Source organism: Daucus carota, chromosome 5 (assembly GCF_001625215.2).
Source record: "Daucus carota subsp. sativus chromosome 5, DH1 v3.0, whole genome shotgun sequence".
NCBI lineage: Eukaryota > Viridiplantae > Streptophyta > Magnoliopsida > Apiales > Apiaceae > Daucus > Daucus carota.
Window position 1 is genome coordinate 1,441,477 of NC_030385.2, and position 19,245 is coordinate 1,460,721.

The 19,245-nt window shown below is 35.9% G+C and overlaps 2 protein-coding genes across 7 annotated transcripts; both read right to left on the reverse strand.

The window, feature by feature from the left end:
- Positions 1–465: 465 nt before the first annotated feature.
- On the reverse strand, positions 466–10,603 carry LOC108222949 (SUPPRESSOR OF ABI3-5). 6 transcript variants are annotated; one of them, XR_010292077.1, is made up of 16 exons: positions 10,416–10,576; positions 9,604–9,676; positions 9,486–9,526; positions 8,485–9,241; positions 8,320–8,391; positions 8,118–8,210; positions 7,960–8,039; positions 7,161–7,314; positions 4,926–5,010; positions 4,759–4,850; positions 4,610–4,678; positions 3,634–3,804; positions 2,776–2,965; positions 1,624–2,577; positions 1,087–1,500; positions 466–817 (listed from the first exon to the last, which is right to left on the reverse strand). XR_010292077.1 is itself a non-coding variant. In XM_017396942.2 (16 exons), exons 2-16 carry the CDS (start codon positions 9,649–9,651, stop codon positions 638–640), a joined length of 3,174 nt encoding a protein of 1,057 aa, XP_017252431.1. In that variant the 5' UTR covers positions 9,652–9,676; positions 10,416–10,603; the 3' UTR covers positions 466–637. The 6 variants fall into 6 exon arrangements, 5 of the variants coding, with proteins under 5 accessions (XP_017252431.1, XP_017252432.1, XP_017252429.1 ...); XM_017396942.2 differs by having other exon boundaries at positions 1,087–1,274; positions 10,416–10,603; XM_017396943.2 differs by having other exon boundaries at positions 1,087–1,274; positions 7,161–7,317; positions 8,488–9,241; positions 10,416–10,557.
- A 4,134-nt stretch (positions 10,604–14,737) lies between these two features.
- LOC108221139 (uncharacterized) lies at positions 14,738–15,742 on the reverse strand. The gene has a single exon (XM_017395037.1). It carries the CDS (start codon positions 15,740–15,742, stop codon positions 14,738–14,740), a length of 1,005 nt encoding a protein of 334 aa, XP_017250526.1.
- Positions 15,743–19,245: the final 3,503 nt, after the last annotated feature.

Consider the following 19,245-nt stretch of genomic DNA (forward strand, 5'->3'; position numbering starts at 1 on the left):
AGGAGATGAAGATTGAGCTAAAAAGGGTTGGAGATGAGTTTGAAGTGTCAAGAGTCAGAGTGCTGGTCTTCTCATGCTCAAGGCAAAAGCATCTTCAACATACCCTGTTAGCATCTGCGACACTTTCTTCTACAAGTAAACATTTTTCCAAAAGACACCAATGATGCAAAACTGTGTAAGATCCTGTCCATATGTGTATCATACGGAGTTCATTATATCACTGTTTTCATGCTTACAAGATTGCTGCCGATAACCATTTACACAGAGCAATATATAGAGGGGCAATTCTATGGAGAACACAATTTAATTGAAGACCATATATGTTCTTATCAGCAAACATGGACACAACATAATTTGCAGACAATATGTTATGCGAGCAGAACAAATATGGTCTTCAGGTCTCCAATTCAATAGCGATCTTCGTAGAACTCAACCCATATGTGCCTATTTTTGAAATTCAGTATGGAAGTTGAAGACAAATTTTGGCGATAAAAGACTAATAATATAAAATTGTGAAACAATGTTTTGAAAAAAATTCACACTGCAGACTACTTTTTCATATTCAGATGCATCTAGACTAATCACTCTTATGACAAGGATAGGATAGTTTGAATTAACCTCTTGATATGAAACTTCCCTATGACATTTCTCTAAACCTAGCAAGAGCTTTCTTCTGTATAAGAGTCCGATAGCTATCTCCAGCTTGAACTTCAAGGCTAGGATCCAACTTCTTCGGCTGACTCCCCAACCCTGCTCTTTTCTCAACCGACTGGGCTTGAACAGGCTCAATCATGCCGCTCCCATCCTTACCCAATCCCTTTATAGTAAACACACACACAAACAAAAAAGCAAAAATTGCCCAAACATATGCAAAGTCAGATACTACTAAACATGGAATTTGTATCTTACCAAGCTTCGGTTACACTAGAGCACAACCAGTCATACTATTCAAGCCCAAAAGAAATTTTGCTAACATTTGTTAGTTTAACTTATGAGTGACTCTTTTTTTTGTTGTTGTTGAGGAATGAGATGGTTTAGTTTCACGAAACAGTAAGTATAATAGAGTTCAAGAGTTAAATATGTTACCAAGCCTTCTTGCCATCCCATGTTCCGAAGCATCCTGTTGCCAACATTACTCTCGTCAATAGCTTTCTCAGCAGTAATCACCTCATAGCTCTGAACATTATAATTCCCATCAGCAGCACCTCGTCCTCCAACACCAGGGGGGAAGGGCATTGAATCCGTCACACCCCTTTTGAATGCTGAATCTCGATCTTTAGTATTCACAAATGATAAAACAGTGTTCCTCACAAGTCAGTAGACATTTCATAATAGGTTAACATATGGACCACTAGCAATCTCCTCTTTTTTATCGTTGAGTAGCATCAGGAACAGCAAGTATAAAAGCTACAGGCAATTCATTTTAAGTCCCGTAACACAACTTAATCTTTTCAGATCACAATCACTTGTACAAAAACGGAAGTTGCCCAAGGTAATATGCTGAGACAATCCAATGGAAAGAAAAAGTCTAGGATTTTACTTTCGGAGATAGTGTACTATTTGCACAAAGATGATAGAACCAAGGGGAATGACAGCCAATTGCACATTATTGATAATGCTTACCTGAGTCCCCTGTTTCAGGGTCATATTGATTGTTTCCAAAAGCAGATGACCCGTATAAGCTCCTGCGCTCAGCTGCACGATCCCTGTAGGTGGTCTGACTTTGTTCCTTCTGTGAAAAAGCTGGTTGCACTGGCATTTCGGAGAACCTCCTCTTACTGCTCCCAGCAGCTACAGGTGGAGTATAAGAACCCAATGCAGATGCATCTGTTCTAAAAGGTACAGCAGATCCAGACAAATCGATACTTGCAGGTGAAGATGAATTCACAGCACCTACTGAAGCAGACAAAGATGTTGAAGTAATGCCTGATGGCCCTGAATAAGAAGTATCGGATTTCACCACCCCTCTCCCAGAGCCTCTAATTACCCCCCTTATAGTACCCCCTGAAGTAATTGGCTTAGGCCTCTCTTGAGAATCCGGACCAGTAGACTGACCGGTCGTGCTCGTGGAAATTCCTGAAGTATTCATCGCACTCTCTTTCATGGTCACTGCCTCTGTCTTTGGCTTGCCTTTACTTGATGACCCGATAGCATTTACTTTTTCTTCTGCCGATAGATTTTGCTTGTCATCAAGAGCCAAACGTGGTGCTTGCCCTTCATGACTCCTCTGTTTCCACATCGTTAAAACATTGCTCATCTTTTTCTTGCTAGCCAAAATGCTACTTTTTGAAGCAAGTCGTATCTCTTTCTGCTTCTCCTTCTCTTTCTTCTCTGCAGCTAGTGCTGCTGCCGCAGCAGCCTGGACAGCATCTGGCAACGAGGTAGGCTTCTCGCTTGAAGTTACTGTAGCAGCTGGAGCAGAGATAACTACTTTTCTATTGTTAGAACTGTCTGCAGCCTTAGAAAGATCGGCTCCAAGTCCAGCTGTTTTATCAGTTTGGTCCGTACAGGGAATATATTGCTGAGTATGTTGATCATAGGAATACCAGATACCATTGTTGCCATCATAGTATAAACCTGTGAAATTTGGATACAAACCAAAGAAGTCGGGATAAATAAAGTAGAAACAAAGAGCGAATCTTCACAGGGCATAATGCCCAACATATAAAGACACTTCGAAGAATATAGCAGATTACTGTGACAACTGCCAAGAAAAAATTGAGGAGAAAAAGAAATTTGATCACAACTCATTACTCATAATATCGAGACTCAAACCTGTATTTCCATCATAATAGAATCCAGAAGAAGCGTCATAATAATAGCCAGATGATTCATCCCACACGAAGCCAGACTGCGGAGCTGAAGAATCCCTCTGAACTGCTACCTCACCAGATTGTTCCTGCCCGCCAGTAGATTGTTTTTCATCTGGATTATATTCTTTCGGAGCCCAGCCAACAGCATCATACTAAGAACCAGAGGATAAAATTAATAAGCCAATTTAAGCACAATCTGGCAAGTGACCAGTAACACATATGCCTTCTGTATATATAGCCCAGAATTAATAGGATTATAGTATAACATAAATCCCGAGGTCGGCACTGCATTAAAATTTCCTTGACAAGTTCGGTATTAGTGTACGATAATGTGCACAAGTGGCTGTGGCTAAAGCTGTTGCTGAGGGAGTCCAGGCTTAACTCTCTTGCATATGATGGTGATTAAAAGATGTCATTTTCAAGACATCTGATCTATCTTTGGCAGAAGAGGGCATCTCAATACCAACGCCCTTTATACTTTATTTGATCTTGACATTTTTGGTGCATCTTTAGCCCAATTGCCAACAAGATCCTCTTTCAGAATTCAAATCTATAACAAAGTCATATGAAATCTGCAAAATAAACTAAGAGCCCCGTAGAGGAGATGATTACCACCCTAGAAAGTGGATAACTCGTTAATCCCTCATATCCTGCTACAGATTTTAGAAACAGACTATATATACCTTAACTATGTTTAGTTTCCTGACTAGGCCTTTGGCCAAATACGGCCACAGAATTACATCTACTTCACAATGACATACAAGAATTTGGAAGTCACAGAATTATTACATTAATTTTTGATGGGGGAACAAAATGTTACCTGTTGAGCAAAGGTGGCAGCCTCAATTGCAGCAGCAGCAAGACTGCTGGACTGTGAAGGTCCTGATCCTGGTCCAATTATGCTCTTTGCATATGCTACTCGGAGGATCTGGCCATTTTTCTCTAAAGTTGTTCCACTAGTGGCTTCAAGAGCTTTAGTAGCATCATCAACCTTGAACAAAAGATATTGTCAGTTTTGCTCACTATCAGCGAAAGCAAAAAACTAAAAAACAAATCCTGAGATTAGAAATAATATAAACCAGTATAAAGAAATCAAGGGGAAATTACAGCAACGTATGCCCAAAACAGAATGTTAGAACAGAAACCATTCATGGTAATAGGTCAAGATTAACAAAAAAAAACAACTCTCTAATACAAAGCAAAATGCAATATAATATCTCTGTAGCTTAGTTGTGCCTATAATGTTAAGAATCATAATTTAAGGCACCTTCATTCTATGTTACTCAGATTTGGTACCTATTGTTGCACATAAATTATCTGACTGCCAGACACGAAATTTCGGAAAAGGGGGGATGCAGAGACTCTATCCCAAGTTAGACAGGGTATGGGGGACACAGCAAAATTTATAAATGAACAGTATATTACTTCAATTTTGCAGCAAACATTTACCAGAAAAGTCAAATGAAACACAACATTGAAAAACTTTGCAAATCAGGTTTCTACTCTACTTTTTTGTCCATCCTTCTTCCATCTTTTTTTGTGAGTAATGTCACTTTACAAAAATATTAGAGACTCTACCACACATTTGCCTCGATTAAGACTATTTCAGTTAGTCCAAGTTAAGCATTTCAGACCAAGGATCTCAAACGTAATAAGAAGACCTGTGTGGGTGGACATGGGTATGGCAGTTAAAACCAAAGAGTCGTTTGTCTTCACGGTCATGATCCATAAACTACAAATTTTCACAAGAATGCATGGACAGTACAAAAAACAGAATGCTTGGCAAGTGAACATACCGAATGAAAATGAACAAACGCATATCCCTTTGATACATGAGTAAATTTGTCTCTGACAAGCCGAAGATCCTGAGATTTCAAATCTGAGTACATATTTGCATACATGAGAAAAGGGATGGCAGCATTATTGTGTGCCAAAATATTTTTACCTTGATTGGAGCATGTTTTGAAAATTCATATCGAAGCATATCTTCATCAGCATTTTCATCCAATCCGCGAACAACAAGAACATGAGTAGGACCTGACAATTACCACCTCATGAAACTGCTTCATAAATGCTTCTATTATCCAATGTGAAACCACACCAAAAACTAACCTGTATCTCCTCTCCTACCAAGGGGAGCATGATTCGATGAATTCATATCTGCTGGAGGAGCATCGTCTGTTCTTGCTTCATTACACTTGTATTACAAATAAAAAATTAGTTATTCATTATAAAGATGTCCCACTAAAGCTTTCAAGGTGAACAGGATGAGCTTATAGTATACAGGAAGAATATGATATAGTAATGAAGTAAAACTAAGTATAACCACAAGCAGTGAGGAATGACGAGTTTCCTATTTCAAATAAACACAAATTGATAAAAACCCTAACTAATATTTGCAAATGCAATATTTACTGTTCATCGAGCAAGTCATACTTTAACTCAAAGAACTAAGAAAAGTTCAAAACATTAGTAACAAATTACAAAGACTGTACATTCTAAACTAGAATAAGGGCAATATGCTTACCGAAGCATATGACCTAGCTTTTAAGCAATGAAAGATCAAAAATAGATACCGTTTATAAAAATATTGCATTCTAACTAATATATAAGATAGCAGATATGTTTCAGCAAAAAGTGGGTTAAGGGAAAGTTTAAGGCAAGAAGCTCCTAATGCTACTTGCATATTAGCAATCAAATAAGTAGCATGTCTCTGCCACCTCAATTCATCCTACTTTCGGGTTAAATATCACTTTGGTCACTGAAGTGAGCCCCATGTATCAATTCTTTCATCAATTTAAACGAGGTCTCATTTGTATCATTCTAGTAATAAGTAATGACACTCCCGTTAAGTTGACTTGTTGACCTAACAGAATTCTTAACGTTGCTGACTTGGCTCCCACCTGGCCAATGACTGTGGTTAAAGTGGCAGTCCAGTGTGCACATACAACTTTTAATAGAAAATCAAAATAATTACAATTGCATGGGGTGAATAAAAGAGTTTTAAAGATATGATTTTGAAGAGTGAGGAGGGTTTGAATGGAGTGGTGGAAGGGAATGGTGATGGTGTCGGAAAAAGTTTTAAAGGATGTGGTCGCCGAGAGTGGGGAGAGTTTGAATGGAGGGGTGGAAAAGAATGGTGGTGTTGGAAAAGTTTCAAGGATGTGGTTGTAAAGGGTGGTGAGGGGTTGCCAAGGAATGTTGATGTCGGAACGGAAGGGGGTTTTGTAGAAGAAGAAGTGAGGGGATTTGGGTTCGGGGATGAAGGAGAATAGCATAGATAATATAGAAGTACCCTTTTATCAATTATTTTAAATATATTTTAATAATTCAAAATTAAGTATTTTATATTTAACTCTTAACATGATATTTTAGATAAAATTAAAATTTTCATATTTCCATATAAATTCAAAAAACACATATACATAATTATCAAAATATGATCAATATTAAGCGGTTTAACTTAAATAAGTTATTTTTTAATTGTCAGTGAAAAATAAAATAAAATATATATGTTTGGATGAATTTATTTACATTTATAATCTATTAGGATATAAATAAATTAGTAATATAAATTAAAAATTAATTTTTAAAATAATTATATACTTTTCTACGAATTGAAATTTTGATGATAAAATTAAACTGGTAAGAAAATTAGCACTTTTAAGTTTTCATATTAAAATTTAAAAGTTAACTTATCGTAGCGATTGTGATTTAGAAAAACAGTAAATAATACGAGAATGGTCAGTTGTTCACCATGGAGCATGGAGTAGTTTCCATAACTTTGTTTACTATCCAAATTAAGTAATCATTTTCAAGTCTTCTGGAGGCTAAACTGGATGCTGCGTTATCAATCAATGTAAGTAAAGTACTGTTCGGTTAGATGTTTCTGGATTCTGCTTATTCTTCCTTTTGACTACCAGTTTCAGCCGCAAACATCTCAAGTATAAGTGCCAGATGGGAGCCAAGTCAGCACCGTTAAGATTTCTGTCAGGTCAGCAAGTCAATTTAACGGGAGTGTCATTACCTATTACTAGAATGGTACAGATGAGACCTCGTTTAAATTGATGAAAGAATTGATACATGAAGCTCACTTCAGTGACCAAAGTGATATTTAACCCTCCTACTTTCTATCTAAAAGTAGTGTATTAAAAAGTCTAAACCACGACATAGACAGGGAATGACATGATGGTATCTATTAAATAAGTAAATAACAATTGAGTATCCTTGTTGAGAAGTAAAAAAGGGAAAGTGATGCTCCTATTTATACAATATGTAGAATGAAAAGTTGTCCAACAGTGATTATGTAATAAGGATTTTAGTAATATAAAAGAACATGAAATGAACCTGAAAGCAAGATGTCCGCCGCGCAAAATTTACACAGCCACATATGGTGCACATCCAGTCTGACGGTACTGTGATACTTTTATGGTTTGCATGACCTGATCTTGATGCGCTATCTGATCCGAAAGATGGTCCATTAGCCCCTCCAGTTGGCTTGCTACTGCAACAGAAGTTAAAATTTGCAATAAAAATACTTGCAACTGTAGATGTCAAGATGAAGCTCTACAGGCAAGAATGCTGTAGAATTCTTTTGGCATGGAAGTATAATATTGAAAGAGAGTTCAAAAGGGTGTTTGTTGCCATGTTTTATTAGACAGTAAGTACTTGTCTTCCAGAGAAAGTACCTGTTTTAGTGCTTTTTAAACAACACTAGTTCTAATTTTCTTATGATACGCAAATATACACCCTCTAACACAGTTGAAGGTAAGAAACCAGTATCTAGTAATTTACCAACTAGTCAGCAAATTGCAAGAAAGAAGAAGACAGAGAAACTGCAGTAGATTAAATTTTCGAAAATGAAAATGTTCAGAAAATGATAAAGCAAACCCAATATCAGATCCGTAAGTAAAATTATGGAACTAGTCAAAGCAGGTTGGACAATATAGAGAAAATTAAAATATGGTTTTCCTTACAATACCGATCCTAGCTTTCAAATATTATACATATATGATGCACGAGGAACATCCTAAACATATTACAAGGATTTAAGGATATTAACCAGAGCACATAGCATAAACTATGTAGATAAAAAAAAAAAATCCTGTTCAACTGTTGCTACCAAATATGAGCATATCTTTTGTACCTGTACTCAAAAAACAGCTTCCTGCCGTCCACAACAAGACCATCATTTCCAAGCCGATCCATCATTGTGCGTGCAGCACCCTGTTGTACAAGAAGAGGCATCTATTATTTCTTTTCACAGAACAGAAAGTATGCAGCATTAATAGACAGAATTGTTACCAAGGACGGAAAATCTATAAAAGCAAATCCACGAGATGTGCCAGAATTTCTCTCTTTAATAACCCGAACATGGCGAAGGGGACCCCATTCAGCCTGACATTGAATATGATGAAAAGAAGTCACATCAAGCAACGGAAAGCAAATATATTAAACAGATGTTTAAGCTAAACTGCCAAAATCAAATGGATGCAGCAGAACTTACAAGGATCTGGTACAAATCTTCCTCAGTTGTCTTCTGTGAGAGACCTTTCACAACAACAGTAGCAGATGGAGCCTACAAAAGAACTTCCGTCATGCAAAATCCTGACACGACCGAAAGTGAGATAATATTGAATACGTGAAACTCAAAATAAAGAGTATGTAATACCACATAATTATAATCATGTTGTCGTTTCTCATCACGGTCCTTCTGTTTATCAGTCCTCTCATGTCGAGCATCATCATAGCTATCTTCTCGATGACTACGACTGTAACTTCTACTTCGAGGAGACCTTGACCTTAATCGGTCATCATGTCCACGAGACCGAGAACGCTCATGCCCTCCGTATGGACTGGAATCTCTCTCCCTACTCAGAACACTTCTGTCGCGATCACGGTCACGAGAGGTGTGCCTTCTCCAGTTACTATCTCTTCTACTACCTCTATCATAATCAGAGTCATAACTATGCCGTCCATAGTCTCTTTCACGGCTATCTTCCCTGCTCTGACGAGATACGCGAGGTCTGTAATCATAATCATCCAGCGCATACTCTTCACGATCACGTCCCCTATATCTCCCAGACCTATCGATCCCTTGATCCCGGTAATTGTCTACGCCGCGATAACCTTCCCGCAATTTATCGTAATCCTGGAATGTGTCTATATCATTGTATTTGTCTGAATCATGAAAGGAATCCAGGTCTTGATATGAGTCAACATATGGCTTTTCATGCCGCCTAGAGTTCTTATCAATTGGATAGTCTTCCTCATAACTTCTCCCTCTTGTTTGTGTCCAGGCACCAACTGAAGATGGAGGTGGATAACTATCTCTCTCAAGTATATCCCGGTGAAAGGAATTTCTTGGGTAGATGGTATCTCTAGGATATCTATCGTCAACATACCTCCTATCATCATAAGAACCCGCCCTGTAAAAGGAATATAAGACAAGGCCAAATAGGAGAACAAAAAGATGATAAACTAGTGTGTAAATAATATGGGACCCAATGCCTAATATGTGGAAGCACAGAGACATTTTTTATAACAACATATTGTCTATAGAGAAGCAACTATTAATCTATAAAAAAGCTATAAGTAAGAATTTAACTAAGGGAACGGGAACCATATTAAGGCATACTTATAACCACTATGATAGCCACGAGTTTCACTCACCGGAAGTTTGGATCATGTACTGCACCATAACCTTCCAAAGCCTGTGGATTCAAGAGAATAAGCTATGTCAGCAAGTAATAAGCATATTACAAGGTAGACAAATCGATTCCACAATTACGCTGTTATTTTCCCATCCTTGCTGACGACCGTAGCGACCATGATCCATTTTATCCTCCTCTATCCTGGGCGTCCTAAATTCAGGGGGGAGAACAATGATTTACCGAAGAACATGGCAGATGATACAGTCAGCAATGGCAAATAAAATAATGGAGGCCATGAGAGATCTCCGAAATGAACAATGCAGAAGAGAAGGAATTTTTGTGATTATCGAGTTCCAAACATTGCCAAAAAAAAGTGTGTGTTTTGCCAAAACAAGGTGAGGACTGCAGACAACATATTGTACACAATTGGCACACACTCTTGCTCATAAATGGAACAGGGCTTGAAATTAAAGCAACAAGATATGATACACAAATGCACCATCAATAGACAAACAAAAACGCACCACAACGATCAGCCAAAGCGAGTCTCCAACAAATTCATCACCACAATCCACTTTTTTTACCCACGAATCGAAAGCTAAAAACAACAAACACTGAGACACCCAACACTCCAAATTCCACAAAACACGAAAACTCTTCCACATAACCTACACACTAAACAACTACCACAATTCATCAAACCCCGAAGCTCATTACAAACATCAACAAACAAGCTTATTAACCAATCAAACAGCTATTGGGCACACAAATCACACGAACAAATACAAAATCCCCAAATTAAAAAAAATCAAATTCAGTTTAAAATATTGAATTTTTAAGCAAATCAAAAGGGGAACAGCACACATAAATACATGAATTTGCAGGCAAATACATATAAAAGAGGCGTGCGAATAGATATTCAAACTAGGGTTCGGAGATGAAGACTGACCCGACCCGATTAGATCTGCACCGAGATTGATTGATGTGTTCGTGTCTTCACAGCAGTGGAATAGACTCAAACTATCCCCAAATTCCCAATACATGAAAGCTGAAAGCAATTGTGTTTATAACATGCCACTAATGTATAGATTGTAGAGCTCGTGTTCAAATCTATTTATGATTTATACTAACCCTTTTACTTATCGATTAGAAAGAATTATTTTTCTTGTATTCAGAAATAAAAATTCAATTTTATGACCATCATAAAATGCTGTGTAAAACAACTAAAACGAGACTAAAAAGGAATATGTTGTAATATACTAGCTTCTATATTGGAGAGCTGATGCTATAATAATAAATAGAGCAGAAAGATAGCAGAGAGAATTCAAGAGCTGATGGATTTGTAATGCTCGGTGCATTTTCTTCATTCAGCTTGTATCCTATTTATAGCAAAGGAAAAGTAACAAGTAATAAATGCAATGCAGTAATTCTTCATGTCTATGCCATAGCTCAACTATTAGAACATTGACCACATGTCAATCACTATTTATAACACTCCCCTTTGATTGTCATGGTGGTGTGGATCATAGATTGCCTCATTAAAACCTTGTCAAAGAAAAACCCAGTGGGATAAAAACTTTAACGAAGGAAAAAGAGTACAATCTCCCCTTGGATGAAAACATCAATCACTGAAGTTTTGCTGCAACAAATCCTTGAGTCGACGCATTCCAATGTTACGTCGCAGCTTTGCAAATGTTGAATTCGGTAACGATTTTGTGAATAAGTCTGCAAGGTTGTCACATGATTGAATTTGTTGTACATCAATTTCACCATTCTTTTGAAGCTCATGAGTATAAAAGAATTTTGGTGAAATGTGCTTCGTCCTGTCTCCTTTGATATATCCCTCTTTGAGTTGATCAATGCATGCAGTGTTATCCTCAAACATAATAGTAGGACTTCTCGTGATGTCCGATAATCCACACGATTCTTGAATATTCTTGATAATAGATCGCAACCAAACACATTCTCTACTGGCTTCGTGAATTGCAATTAGTTCTGAGTGATTTGTTGAGGTCGCCACTGTAGTTTGCTTTGTGGATTTCCAGGAAATGGCCGTACCGCAATATGTGAATACATATCCAGTTTGTGATTTGCCAAAATGAGGATCTGACAGATATCCAGCGTCTGCATATCCAATCAACTGAGATGTCGAATTTTCCGGAAAGAATAACCCGAAATCAATTGTTCCACGAAGATAACGAAATATATGCTTGATCCCATTCCAATGTCTGGCCATCGGAGCAGAGCTAAATCTAGCCAATAAATTCACAGCAAAGGCAATATCCGGCCTTGTATTATTCGCAAGATACATAAGTGCACCAATTGCTCCAAGATATGGGATTTCAGGACCAAGAACCTCTTCATCATCTTCTTGTGGTCGAAATGGATCTTTATCTGGTTCTAAAGATCTTACCACCATTGGAGTAGTCAACGGATGAGATTTATCCATGTAAAATCTGTTCAAGACCTTTTCTGTATATGTAGATTGATGGAGGAAAATTCCTGATGACAAGTGCTCGACTTGTATACCAAGACAATACTTTGTCTTCCCAAGATCTTTCATTTCAAACTCTGTCTTTAGATATATGACAGCTTCATCAACCTCTGTAGTTGTTCCTACAAGATTTAAATCATCCACATATACAGCAATAATCACAAAGCCAAATTGTGATTTTTTGATAAAAACACATGGACAGATTTGATTACTAATATACCCATTCTTTTGTAAATAACGACTAAGTCTGTTATACCACATACGACCAGATTGTTTCAATCCATACAATGATCGTTGAAGTTTAATGGAGTATATATGACGAGGTTTCTTGAACTCATCCATTTTTAATCCTTCTGGGATTTTCATAAAAATATCACTATCAAGTGATCCATATAGGTATGCAGTAACAACGTCCATAAGACGTGTTTCCAATTTTTCTTTCGATGCCATACCTAATATAAAACGAAAAGTAATTCCATCCATTACTGGCGAGTATGTCTCATTATAATCAATGCCAGGCCTTTGAGAAAACCCTTGTGCAACAAGTCGGGCTTTATATCTCACAATTTCATTCTTTTCATTTCTTTTTCTTATGAATACCCATTTATTTCCAACAGGGTTCACACCGATTGGTGTTTGGACAACAGGTCCAAATACTTCTCTTTTGCGCAATGAATTTAATTCTGTTTGAATTGCGTCTTTCCATTTTAGCCAGTCTTTTCTTCGACGGCATTCATCCACACTTTGTGGTTCAGGATCAGAATTTATGTCGACATCCAATGCCGCTGAATACACAAATACATCATCGATTATGGCTTTACTTCGATCCCATAATTTCATATCATGCACATAATTTATTGAAATTTCATGATTGTTTAATCCCGAATCTTCAGGGACGGGAATCTCTTCAGGAGATAATACCACTTCAGGGGTATTTGCTTCTTCTGGAGCATGTGCCACTTCAGGGGCAATTTTCTTTGTCTTTCTTTTTCTTGGTGCAACATCTTTTGCACCGACCGGTCTACCACGCTTCAGGCGTGGCTTTGAATCTGTAACCAATTCATTTGTACTTGATTTTTGAATTGGTATATCTACTCTAGCTGGAGTATTTACTGCAGGTATATGAGATTTTATTACATTTCTAGAATCGTTAAATGCGTCAGGCATTTGGTTTGCGATATTTTGCATATGGATGATTCTTTTAACTTCAATTTCGCATTGACCGGTACGTGGATCTAGAAAATGTAACCCCGATGCATTCCATGTTATGTCAGGAGTAATCTTATTCACATGTTTATCTCCCCCTAAGGGAGGAAACAAAGATTCGTCAAAATGACAATCTGCGTATCGTGCAGTAAATAAGTCTCCAGTTAGTGGTTCAAGATATCTAATTATAGATGTTGAATCAAAACCAACATAAATACCTATTCTTCTTTGAGCTCCCATCTTCGATCTCTGTGGTGGAGCAATCGGTACATATACAGCACTTCCGAAGATTTTGAAGTGAGAAATATTAGGGATTTGACCAAGTACCAACTGTAGTGGAGAATGTTGATTATAGGCAGTTGGTCTAATCCTAATAAGATTAGCAGCATGAAGTATTGCATGACCCCAAATAGATGTAGGTAATTTGGCTTTCAATAACAATGGTCTTGCAATAAGTTGAAGTCTTTTGATAAAGGACTCGGCTAACCCATTTTGTGTATGTACATGAGGAACTGGGTGCTCAACTGAAATTCCTATAGACATGCAATAGTCGACAAAGGTTGCAGATGTAAACTCGCCGGCATTATCTAAACGAATTGACTTAATACAATGGTCTGGGAATTGAGCTCGCAACTTGATTATCTGGGCAAGTAATTTTGCAAAAGCATCATTACGAGTTGAGAGAAGACAAACATGAGACCATCTAGTTGAGGCATCTATTAGTACCATGAAGTACCTAAATGGACCAGATGATGGGTGGATCGGTCCACATATGTCGCCCTGGATCCTTTCTAGAAAACTTGGACTTTCAAGCTTAACTTTAGTAGGAGATGGCTGGGTAATAAGTTTTCCTAAAGAACATGCTGAACATGGAAGGTCATTTTTAGAAAGAACTTTAAGATCTCTAAGTGGATGTCCAGTAGAATTCTCTATAATACGACGCATCATAGAGACTCCCGGATGACCTAACCTTTCATGCCAAAGTGTAAATGATTTTGGATCTATGAGTTTGGAAGCAATGACATTGTGTGACTCAATGGTTCTGATTTTCATCATATATAATCCTGAAGAAAGTGAGTGAAATTTTTCTAAGATTTTCTTGTTGCTAGAATTAGCAGAAGTAATAAGAAGATATTCTTTACCATCCTCAGAAGTGGTTTCGATGTGAAAATTGTTAAATCTGATATCCTTAAAACTAAGGAGATTTCTAGTGGACCTACTAGAAAATAATGCATTTGGAATATGTATGTGTGTACCATTAGGTAAGACGAAACTAGCTTTTCCAAAACCTTCGATTATATTAGATACGCCAGAAATCGTTCCAACTTGAGCTTCGGTTTTGGTTATATGGCTAAAGTATTTTCGATTCTGTAGAATCGTATGAGTTGTACCACAATCAGCAATGCATATATCTTCGGAATCCATTCTGTATATAATTAAGAAATATAATTTATTTAATAAGAACATATAACACATTACATAGTTCAAATAAAGCACACAGTACACACTAGTAACTATAGTAATTCGGACCATTAATGCTCATTCCTCCAGTTGCTAATAATTTTATGAAACTAATCCTCAGCCTCCCACATGGGAGTTTCGTTAGACTCATTAGGACCATTAACACTTATTCCCCCAGTTGATATTATAAGGGAATCATCTAAGTTGTTGGCGAAATTGGTTTCCACCATTTTTCCTTTTGATATTTTAGATGACTGATATAAATCAACAAGATGTTGTGGGATATAACAATTACGTGACCAATGCCCTTCCATTCCACACTTGTGACATAAATTGTCAGTTTTCCCTCCTTGTGGTGCCTTTCTTTTGCTATGTGTTTCAGGTTGCCACTTCTGGTGACTAGAGCTATTATAAGGACGAAAATGCCCACGACCACGGCCTCGTCCACGGTAACGACCATGGCCTCGTCCACCTCTATGCCCTTTTCCACGTACATTCTGCTGGAATGTCGTGTTATTTACTTCTGGTAAAGGGGCAGATCCCGTTGGACGGGATTGATGATTCTTAATCACCAATTCATGATTCTGCTCGGCAACAAGGAGGGTTGAAAGGAGATCCCCAAATTTGGTAAACTTCCGCTCCCTGTACATCTCGGCTAAGTTGATATTATTGGGATGAAAAGTAGATAGTGTTTTGTCGATCTTTCTTTTCTCAGTAACAACCTCACCACACATAATGAGCCTAGAACTTATTTTGAATAGGGCAGAGCTATATGCCCGAACACTCTTAAAATCCTGAAGTCTTAGATTAGCCCAATCATTTTCAGCCGCTGGTAGATAAACTAGTTTCTGATGATCGAACCTATCCTTTAGATTTTCCCATAAAATAAAGGGATCCTCAACTTCTAGGTACTCAGATTTTAAATCTTCATGCATGTGGTGTCGGAGGAAAATAATAGAGGTAAAGTTTTCTTCGATCGTGGATGTGTTTGCTGCTTTTATTGTGTCGCTTAATTTCTTTGAACCCAAATGCAACTTTACATCTTGTACCCACGATAAATAATTCTCCCCAGAAATGTCCAATGCAACGAACGACAAGTTTGTAAGATTTGTCATTATAATCTTCTCAGTTCCGGCAGGGCTTCGTGCTGATAACGTGTTGTAATATACTAGCTTCTATATTGGAGAGCTGATGCTATAATAATAAATAGAGCAGAAAGATAGCAGAGAGAATTCAAGAGCTGATGGATTTGTAATGCTCGGTGCATTTTCTTCATTCAGCTTGTATCCTATTTATAGCAAAGGAAAAGTAACAAGTAATAAATGCAATGCAGTAATTCTTCATGTCTATGCCATAGCTCAACTATTAGAACATTGACCACATGTCAATCACTATTTATAACAGAATATAATTTTTTTAACTTCATGTTAAAATTTTAACTAAAAATTATGTTCTTACTCAGAAAATATTTCTTTGCTCTTACAAAATTCTTTGCTCCCATTATATATTTTTTTTCGTGAGCCTATTATATTAATTGAGAAAAAAAGAAATCAGAGTAACTTGATATTAGAATTATGTTATAGGGTTAATTATCGAGTTAACTCACTGAAGTGGGTTTAATGTATCAAGTTCGTTCCTGAAATGAAAACGGTATCAAGATGGTCACTAAAGTAACCGTAAATATTAAACAAGTACATCTAAATATGAGTTCAAACATTAAAAATATTATTTATAGAGTTTTACACATTATTATTAAATGTTACCATAACTAACTAAAAGGTTATGATTTCCAGTATTTATGATAATATATTAGATTTTATCAAGTTTATTTATTATTTAATTTTATTATATAATTATTTTCTTTGTCTTAATTAAAAATAAACCCAATAACGTAATTTTTACTTCTTGAACCCATATTTCGAGGTACCTGTTTGATATTTATGGTGACTTTAGTGACCATCTAGATACCGTTTTTAGTTCAGTGACTAACTTGATACATTAAGCCCACTCCAGTGACCAACTAGATAATTAACCCTGTAACATAATTCTTATATCCAAATTTACACACAATAAAATTACTCGTTGTTGTTGTACTCTCATTCTCCTTACAAATATATCACATATCTGAATCATGTTGTGTGCTAGTACGATAAGTCCCAAATAAGATTTAAATTTTGTATTATGAAACTGATTGACACTATAGATTTTAGATACACATCCAAATAGTCATCACAACCCACACTAGACATCACCATTAGCAAATCTAAAATCCTATACGTAATAAGATTCATTAGAATATCATAATAGAGATTAGTAAATTACTGAACCACAATTCATTATGAAATGGAATAGACATGTTGTTAGAAAAATGGGAGTTTAGGGTATATTATACTCTTGATATAATTTCCGAATTCTAATGATTGGAGGTTGTTCTTTGCAACGAGAACTTGAATACTCATGTTTGAATTTAAGGATTGTCTTAGTGTGATCAATAAAGAAATTGAGTTATAGTAGAGAATATAAAAGAGTTTAAAAAGAGTAATCGGGACTTGTCCCACATTGAAATAATAAAGAAATGGGAGTGACTTTATCATGCATGATGTGCAAGATAGTGTACAACTATTAAGGCATGTGAGAGAGTATGGTGTTGCTATGTGCCTCATGCGCGCTTACACGCGCTGCCGCTGCCGCCTCGCCACGCCACGCCACGTCTCGGGTCTAGTCTGATTGAAGGGCTATTTAGACGAATGTCTTGGCGTCTCGTACACGAGGCGACCTAGCAAAGAATTTTTACCATTTATTTATTAAATTAATTGTTGATTTAATATTATTTCAGCTGAAAAATTAAGTTTAAATCAGAATTAGTTGAGAATTAGTTATAAGAGAATTAACACACACACACGTTATGTAAGAGCTGGGAATTAATTTAAATATTCTATAATAGTTAAGTTAAAACCACTATACAAATCTGCAGCGGTTACACTTTCATATCCATCACTATGAATAGCGGAAGAAATCAGAAGGTGTGAGATATAGACAACTCTTCTCAAACTCAAATTCTCTGTTTTCTCGATAACCTCTTTATACTGAACACATATAGCTTCTCCGACAAAGTGAGGTGCTGGTCGAAGTTGAGCACAACTTGTCTGTGGAGGCTCTGCTATGTGTTGTTTATTTCTGGGGATATATCATGGCAATGATCACAATGTAAGTAGGCGATAATTTTTTCAAGAACAGTAAGGATTTGTTTGAAGGCTTGGCGACTAAATTGTCCATATCTTATTTATCATACACGGTCATGACTCTGATGAATGATACTTTTTTTCTTGTCTATAAATACAATCTCTATATCGGTTAGTTGAGTCTATCACAAGTACTTTAGTTCCATTTGTTTTAAGAGTCATGGTCCATAAAATTAATACAAATATTTTTAATACATATTTCACATTTTTTTTATTCTCACATGTTTTATAATCATGGCCGGTTTGATGTTCGATCATATTGATGGACTCGAAAAGTCAAGATCAAATTTTAATATTATTTCATCAGAATTTTAACATTATTTTATCAGAATTTTAATATTAATGAATTGAATTTTAATTAAGTTATATTAATCAATAGTTTATATTTTCTCACAAAAATTCAGCTTTTACAATTTATTATCTATTTATAAATATTTTTCTATTATTAATGTGATAATTTATTATTCAATTAATTTAAACTCAGATTTTTCATATTTCATATATCTTCATATGTATGAAAAAAAAGATATTTTTCGTGTAACAAATTTAAATTAGAAAGGGTTACGTAAGTTAAAAGGAGTTATGTTCTTGCTAAAAAAAGATATTCAAAATTGTATATTTATAATATTAATTTTAACATTATTATAATTTTTTTATGAAATATTATATGACAATGTATTGTTTCGAGTGTCTTTAGTATTTGAAACTGTTTAGCAATGTAATAGTAATAGGCCTTCACATGTTGCAGACTTGTAGTCTAAGAGAGAGAGCCAAACCAAAAAATATAATTAAAATCTTGGATTACAAATTATACTAATGTTAGCTTATTATAATAAAAGTATAGTATAACTAAAATCTTCATCTTCATATGTGTAATAAAAATATATTGATAGCGGGACCTCTTATGATGAGTGTTTTCTTATCGAACATTAAAACTTTATTGTCCAGGTGTCCCCGGCCATTTCTGCATGTCCAAGAGTTAGATGGTAAACTTTCTTGAACGAAAACAACTTCTTGCAGATGCTATTGTATTCAGATACAATTTATCATGAGAAAATATTTGTGATAAAAAAACCACACCTATATAATTTTTGATATCCCTTGCAAGAGTGATATATCTTGATCCTCTTACCAGAGGTGATTTATACTCATTTTCAAAAAAAAAAGTGTCCCTACTTTTGATCATTCAATAATCAAATTATTAATAATTAATCATTAATCATTAATTAATAATTAATAATCTAGTAAAAGATAAAGATTGTCATTTTATGATAACATAAAAATTAATGACACTATTTATGTTTACTTCATAACACAACTTATTTATAATAATTTAGGTAATTACTAAAGTCAATGTATAAAAGACTTAAAATTAT

Bases quoted from the DNA above. Each gene is read 5' to 3' on its own strand.
- LOC108222949 (XM_017396940.2), bottom strand. From the start codon at position 9,651: ATGGATCATGGTCGCTACGGTCGTCAGCAAGGATGGGAAAATAACAGC. The intron at 8,211-8,319 runs GTAAGTTCTGCT...ATTCAATGTCAG, and splicing joins AAGATTTGTACCAGATCCTT to GCTGAATGGGGTCCCCTTCG. The intron at 1,275-1,623 runs GTAAGCATTATC...TGAATACTAAAG, and splicing joins CCCTGAAACAGGGGACTCAG to ATCGAGATTCAGCATTCAAA.
- LOC108221139 (XM_017395037.1), bottom strand. From the start codon at position 15,742: ATGACAAATCTTACAAACTTGTCGTTCGTTGCATTGGACATTTCTGGG.